General features: G+C 40.0%; 1 protein-coding gene across 1 annotated transcript; it reads left to right on the top strand.

The window, feature by feature from the left end:
* The first annotated feature begins 269 nt into the window (after positions 1 to 269).
* asb8 (ankyrin repeat and SOCS box containing 8) lies at positions 270 to 5283 on the top strand. Its single transcript, XM_017430867.3, has 4 exons — positions 270 to 572; positions 1694 to 1870; positions 1950 to 2054; positions 2889 to 5283. Exons 2-4 carry the CDS (start codon positions 1742 to 1744, stop codon positions 3522 to 3524), a joined length of 870 nt encoding a protein of 289 aa, XP_017286356.1. The 5' UTR covers positions 270 to 572; positions 1694 to 1741; the 3' UTR covers positions 3525 to 5283.
* The last annotated feature ends 2333 nt before the right edge of the window (positions 5284 to 7616 follow it).

Here is a 7616-nt window from a genome sequence, read left to right as displayed (position 1 = left end):
CTAATTCTCAAGAGTGCAAGACACATTTTCCCAAGATTAAATATGGCATCATTGTAAAAAATAAAATATCAGTCAACAGTCTGGCTGTTCATGTTTATGGTCATGTTTTTAGCAGCCACAAATTGAGCTTGCTGTCTCTCGTTTTTAGAGGAAGTTATTTTATTTTTACAAAGGCGGTGAGGTCTGGATGCGGTCGACTGAGCAGCTGGGCCTCCCGGGGTCGCAACATAACCTGGTCACATCATTAAGTACAACACCTGACGGCTGCTCCGTGTCGCTCGACTCGAAGGTATTCCTGGAATGCCCTGCCGGTGGTTGCCCGAGCCGCCGCCGCCATACATGCCTATATTGGGACTATGAGCACGGACGGTGCTCTCGGACCCGGCACACGCTGATTTTTCGTCTGAAACGGAGAACAATCCGCGGCTCCGACCGAAACATCTGCCGACAGCCTCTCGGTTGACAGCTCGACGCTGACCGAAGGCGTGGCTGAGTGACGTTTCGTGTTTATGTTAAACTGAGCAGCTAGCTGCCCAGACCTGCCAGATCCCCAGAGCTGTGGACTTTAAACGGTACGTTTTCTGACAAACATTTGTGTTTTATTTATCTTTTATGCAAAAGGGGCTTTCGATTCGAGCTGACAGGTGTTTGGAGGCAGTGTCATTTGATTTTTTACGACTGCAGCTGTCGATTGTTCTTTGTATTTCGATGCTAATGCCAGCTCGCAGCTAGCTAACTGGATGCTATAAGATATAGGCTTTGTTTACTCCATAAACCGGCCTCCAGCGCCTTTTCGCACAATATTTACAAGCTGTAAACTTTACAGTAACTTCTTAGTGTGAACTGTGTTGCAGTGTGAGTTGACTTGTTGTCACAGATTTGTTATATACATTGTCTGTTTAGTATTTTGCTTTCAGTTTAGTATCAGCAGCATCTGATCTTTACAGACTGATGCTGCTGATTGTCCAAAGTAGGAACTGTTTTGGGAACATAAGTACCTGAACAATATTGCTAGTAAAGTATTAAAATCAAAACAAAAACAATGTATATAGGCGAATGTTAATAGTCTTTTGTTTCTTGCTTCCAATTTTAATTAATTGAAATGTAAATGTTAATTTCAATAATACAGTTTATTTCCTTTTTCTCTGAAACTAAGCATTTTAGTAGAGGCAAAAACAACAACAAACACAACACAGCATTCACAGAAAGCACAGCGATCAAAACAGAAATGAAACGCTTGTTGAGAAACAATGAAACATTTCGGAAAGCACAATAAAAACCTGACGTGTCAGGAAACTGACTAGTTCATCTTACAGTTTTGTTTCCTCGTATGCTGTTGTGTTTTGCTTCTTACAGCCAGCGTACATTTGCATTACGTGAAATTTAAAGGGAAAACAAAAATAAGAAGCTCACGATTAAAACAATAAACAATAATCAAGCCGGATCAACTAACCTAACTTCTGGTGTTATTATGTGTTTAATAAATGTGCATAACATGTCAAAATAAAACAAAACATTGGTAAAAGGTGGTGAACAGAATGCCTATGTCTGAGAAAATGTTAAACTTGTAATGCTTAATTCTGCCACAAGTTTGTCAAGGAAAAACCACAGCATCATATTAAATAAGTTCTTGTACTTTTTCTCTGAACCTGTTGTGTCTAACCCTTTTATTTTTTTGAAAAATGTGCTGTAGCGTGCTGCAGTGTCACCCCTGCCTGGGTGCCATGGTCCTCTGTTACACATGAGCTCTACTATGTGGTACATCATGCAGAGCATTCAAAGTAAATACTCCTTGTCCGAGCGGCTCATCCGCACCATCGCAGCCATCCGTTCGTTTCCACACGACAACGTGGAGGATCTCATTCGAAAGGTATGTCAGCTCCCGAAAGCGAACGGTGTGCGTCAGGCGCCGTCAGTAAAACCTCTGTCGTCATCTCTGCATTTCAAAGGGGGCTGATGTGAACCGGATGCACGGCACGCTCAAACCGCTTCACTGTGCCTGTATGGTTGCTGATGCTGACTGTGTGGAGCTGCTGCTTGAGAAGGGTGCAGAGGTACGTTGGTAATGTTTCTGCATCAGACCAGGAAGATTTAGGCTCATTTTTTGACTCCGAGAGATGAAAAGTCAGCCCAAATATGGACAAATCTGTTTGTATTAATCTTTCCTTTAACTAAAGACGCCTGAGAAGTGTGTGTGGGGGGGATTGTTGGGTCTAAAATTCTGTCAAAAATAAAGCCAAAGCATCATGGCAAAACAGGACAAGAGACAGAAGACGCAAATATTTTGGTTTGTAGTTGTGCTTTTTAGTTTGGTTTTCCTTTTGCATTTACACAGAAACACATCAGAATGTGAAAAGTTGTAATTTTGGAAATTGGCAAAACAGTCAGTTTTCTTATTTTCTTGATCATAACAGACTTCTTTGTAACATTTAAAAAAAAATGTTGTATTAATCAATTTGAGACTGACCTTCATTCAGCCAGGCAGCCATGTATAAAAAAACAAACAAATCTCAGTTACCTTTTATTCATATCTGACTCAATTTTATCTTTTTTTTTGTAGGGCTCACAACTTTCAAAAGTGAAGCAATAAATTCAAAATGAACACTTCTTTGCAGAAATCAAATCACTGTAAACAGGTTTTCATAGATTTTTTTTATATATGAAGTCTTGAGCATAAATATGTATTTTTGTTTTTTTTTTCAAGATTGAATCATCTCAAACTTTATACAAATTGTTATTTCTGAACCTGATGTGTATTCCAACTCAAACAGGGGTTTGTTTTTGGTGAATCAGAACCTAAATGCTCTAAAATTGAACACCAGTTGTGACCTAAAAGTTGTATTTTCCCTTTGAAGGTGGTCGCTCAGTGTATGCTCTTCCTCCGTTAGGTGAATGCTTTGGATGGTTACAACCGCACCGCGCTGCATTACGCCGCTGAGAAGGACGAGAGCTGCGTGGAGCTGCTGTTGGAGTACGGGGCCCTGCCGAACGCCCTGGATGGCAACAAGGACACGCCGCTTCACTGGGCTGCCTTCAAAGACAACCCTGAGTGTGTGAGGGCCCTGCTGGAGAGCGGCGCCTGTCCCAATGCCCGGGACTACAACAATGACACGCCTCTGAGCTGGGCAGCGATGAAGGGCAACCTGGAGAGCGTCAAAGTCCTATTAGACTACGGTGCGCAGGTCCACGTGACAAACCTGAAAGGTCAGACCCCTATATCCCGACTGGTGGCCCTGCTGGCCCGGGGCCTGGGTACCGAACAGGAGGAGGAGTGCTTGGAGCTGCTGTGTCGAGCAGCGGGGCGGTTTGAGATACGGCGCGCCGACGGCACCCTTCCCAAAGAGCTGAGTAAAGACCCCCAGCTGCTGGCGAGGCTGACCAACATGGTGACTCAGGCTCCGACGCTGCGCTCTCTGGCACGCTGTGCCATACGGCAGAGTCTCGGCGTGCAGTTCCTTCCCACCGCTGTAAAAGAGCTTCCTCTACCGGAGACCGTCAAAGACTATCTACTGTTGAGAGACTGATAATGACACCATCTAGGCGTTCTCAGACCTCACCGGCTGGTAATTAGACAGCTCGTCACACTGCATTTATAGGCAAGCTGATACAGATTGATACAGTACTGAGAAAGATGGGTAAAATGCCGCGTGTCTTTTTATTATTTTGTAGCTGAACGAGAACACCTGGACGAGCAGTAACTTAAGCTCAGTTTATTCGGACTCTACCAGCACATTTTGAACAGCAGAACTTCTCGTCTTTTTAAACGGAGCGTCGTAGCACAAAGAAACGCAGGGTGGTATCTCACTGAGCTGCGGCTACTGGGAGGCTAGCTGGGTGACTCAGAATTGTGAGAAAATGTGTAAATTTTCCATTGCAGTCCAACAGAACTCTGAGTGTTTGCAACCAAGCGGTCGGTGAGCCGTGCGGCTGCATTTTGAGAGGCCAGCTTAAAAAAAAAACAAAAAAAACAGAATTGCTTTTGTGTGGACGAGTTATACAACTGTATTCTTGGCCGTGCACATCATTTTGTTGTTTTGTACCAACCTAATTTAATGGAACACCTTTGAAATATGCAGATTTGGACCATTCTATCACTAAATTTAGCCTCTGGTGGGTTGGAGACGCCCACACTGACTTTGTGGCTATTTTTGGAAAAAAAGGTGCTGCACAAATTTTTTTTATTCCGTTCCGAGCACGTTCAAATATCAAGCGACAACACTGTATGCTTCTGCGACTCACACGAGGAAGTTTAAAAGTCACAAGACATTCGGGAGCAGCCCAGTTAGATACTACCGTTTTTATAAGTTGTGTCAAATAACCAGACCGTTACAGATTTGTCCACGAAAAGCCACCACTAATTTAAAAAGTTTTAAGGAAGTTCATCATTACGATACCATTTGGTTTGCAGAAGCAAATTTGAGTTCAATTAGGTTTGTAAGTAATATATTTAAAATGAGCGAAATAAAATGTGTTACGCTGTGTAAACTCGGAAGAAAACGAGTTTAAATACTGAGTGTAGTTTCGACGGAGGAATTGCGGTGTGATGTGAAACATTCGGGTTATGAACGAGGGCTAATACCGGGGCTGCAGTTCTTCCAAGGAACACGTTGGTGAAAATAGTTATAATCGTAGCCATCTGCCTCTCAGCCATATCTACCAGGAGGAAAAGGAGGTTTTTCTTTTTAAAAAAAAAGGAGAATAATTCGTGCCAGATGGGATCGTTTTGTTTAGGAGCCACTGAGGGATGGTGAAAAGGTTTGGTTTCAGTAAATGTGCCAGGTAGTCTTTTGAAAATGTTCAACGCTAACAAAGATGATCTCAACATATCTGCGTTCTTGTATGATTCATTATTTATTCGGGCTTCATCTCACTGAGGAGTGCAGTTCTAGTTGCCACAGAATATGGCTTTAGTTATGTTTTTTTTGTTGTTGTTTTGTGATAATGGAGGATTCAGGTTGTAACTTTAGATTTTCATGGGTGCTCACTCGTTGGAAGAAGAAAATCACTTTGTTTTAAGTATGTTTAAATGTTGTAACCATGACATGGCATGATAACTAAGTTGTGTCCAAGTTTTGAGAAAGCCACTAAATGAATTTGCAAACGGCGTGTTAGAGAAATGTCAAATATCCGACCATTTCTGTGCTTCATTTTGTTTGCCTGCTCTGCTGATGTATAAAAAACAAACAAAAAAAAAGAACCCTAATATCATGTCTTGTGTATGCCTGCAAAGGTGCTTTATTTCTTTGCCAATGTGCTGGAAGTAAATGCTTTTATAATAATCTACTTTTATTATTATTATTCTCTTTCTCTTTTTGCCTTCAAACACAAAAATGTTGCATCGTTCGGCAAATTTCTTTAAATTTCAAGACCTGGCTGCAGGGTTACTGACATATCAGAACTTTTTTTTTTAAATAATCATGTGGAGATGTTGATTTAAAAAAATGCAAAAAGGTGGACTAAAATTTCTATGAAGTAGCTGGCTAAACATTTATATTAGTAGCTTATTTCGTGCTTCTGTTTAAATACAAAAGCTATTCAGATCATATTTAAACCTGAAATGATCCACTAGGGGTCGCACTAACATGTCTTTAAATTCAGTCAGTGAATATTCAATTTAATTTGTACTTTGGGGGGGGGGAATTTGCATTTTCAAGCAACATTTCTTATGGATTACATCAGCTGACTTTTATTCCACACATCCCGCCTGTTTAAGTGAAATTAGCGTGATGATTTGTCACGCTTTGGCTGATTGTTTCTATAGGCTCTGCATAAATGTTTCATATCCTTCTGTCAAGTTCTTTCAGAGCAGAATGATGAGGTGAAAATACCAGGAAGGAAACAGGATTTAGCTGTACAGTATATAGGTTATAGTTTACGTAGCCACTCAGCAGCCAAGTGCTTCAACTAAATAGGACTACGAGTCGTCTCGACTTGGAGTTCAGGTCAAAGAAACTGACGGTACATATTTTCTTCTTGTATTCAGCAATTTAACATCATTCACTAAATGCATACTTTAATAAGACTATAATATTTGAGTCTAGATAAAGTATTTCTGAGGTTTCTTCAGAGAAAAATGCAACATTGTCAGAATATCTCAGTCATTTTTGTTGAGAAAAAAATGACATTAACTCATCTATTTATAGTATATAGTGAGCAACAGGATTTTTTTTTCTTTTTGTAGAAGCTAAAGTTTAAAAATAAAATAATAAAAGCATAAGCTTGAAAAGCTAAAATAATGTCATTTTCAAAACTGCACAAAGATGATGTTAAATGTCCTTAAAAACACATCAATGGTTGGGCATAAGGCACTGTCATCTAATCACACCCATGGCAGAATAAGTATATTTTAATTACAACCCCAGTCTTGATAAATATTGGGACGCTGTGTAAACTGTAAATTAAAAACAGAATGTTTTATTAATATTGCTTTGGAACAGTAAACATCACAATTTTTAGCTATTTATTTAAAAAAAAAAATCAAGATAATTTTAAATTTTATGGCAACAGCACATCTCAAAAATGTTAGGACAGGTTTACCTCTATGAAATATATTACTTCTTGGTCTTTGTTGATTTTTTTGCTTGATGGGAGCATATATTGGTCCTAAATCTGTATACACTTTTTTTCTTTCTGCATTAATGGATTCCAGATGTGTGAGCTGCTCATGCAATAGACACTAATGCACCCCCATACCATCAGAGAGGCAGGTTTTTGAACTGTGTGCTGATAACAGCCCGATGGCCTCCTCTCCTTTTTAATATAGACGACGTAGCATCTGTGGTTTCCAAAAAGAATTTCAAATTTTGATTCATCCGACGACAGAACGGTTTTCCACTATGTCTCCGTCACTTTAAAGGAGCTTTGGTCCAGAGAAGATGGCAGTGTTTCTGGATGGTGTTCACATGTGGCTTCTTCTTTGCGTGAAAGAGCTTTGAAAATGACGTGACAGACTGTGTTTACAGACAGTGATTTGTGGAAGTGTTCAGAATCAGCTGCCGAAGATCACATCAAATATTGACTTTCAGCCTCGTCCTTTGAGCTCAGAGATTTCTCCAGATTCTTTAAACGTTTTTGACAATATTATGAACTGTAGATGATGCCACATCCCAATTTCCCTTGAATAACATTATTCTTAGTCCCAACTTTTTAAAGATGTGTTGCTGCCATAAAAATCCTAAATCACCTTATTCTTACCTAAAAACGGGCAGTTTATTGGTTGCAACATTTGATGTTTCCTATGTTCAGTTGTGATTAAAATATTAGTTTATGAGATGTGCAAGTTGCTGCCTTCTGTTTTTATTTACATTTTACACATCCCAACTTTTTTAGGAATAAGAGTAGTATTTTTTTAACAAACTTTTGCAAAGAAATCAAAACATTTGGGCGATTAATAAAAGTCTTTATAAATTTGCTGAAACCAGACTTGCTGATCGTTTTAAAAACCCACACTTAAAGACGACAAAAACGTAAATTTTATTGGTTTAAAGCTCGACGCTTCTCCTCATGGAAGCCGATTCTAAAGCGTCTCGCTGCCGAAGTCTCGCGAAATCTCGCGATAACTCCCCCCAGTCCGGAGGGGAGTGTCAAATTCCAAGAGAGAGAGAGAGAGAGAGAGG

This window comes from Kryptolebias marmoratus, linkage group LG8, assembly GCF_001649575.2.
Source record: "Kryptolebias marmoratus isolate JLee-2015 linkage group LG8, ASM164957v2, whole genome shotgun sequence".
Taxonomy (NCBI): Eukaryota; Metazoa; Chordata; class Actinopteri; order Cyprinodontiformes; family Rivulidae; genus Kryptolebias; species Kryptolebias marmoratus.
This window is presented reverse-complemented; position numbering and strand designations above follow the sequence as displayed.

What these genes read in the sequence shown, in the direction of transcription:
- asb8 (XM_017430867.3), top strand. Translation starts at nt 1,742, where the DNA reads ATGAGCTCTACTATGTGGTACATCATGCAGAGCATTCAAAGTAAATAC. An exon ending in TGGAGGATCTCATTCGAAAG is followed by an intron (nt 1,871 to 1,949) that starts GTATGTCAGCTC and finishes TGCATTTCAAAG; the next exon opens with GGGGCTGATGTGAACCGGAT. An exon ending in TGCTTGAGAAGGGTGCAGAG is followed by an intron (nt 2,055 to 2,888) that starts GTACGTTGGTAA and finishes TTCCTCCGTTAG; the next exon opens with GTGAATGCTTTGGATGGTTA.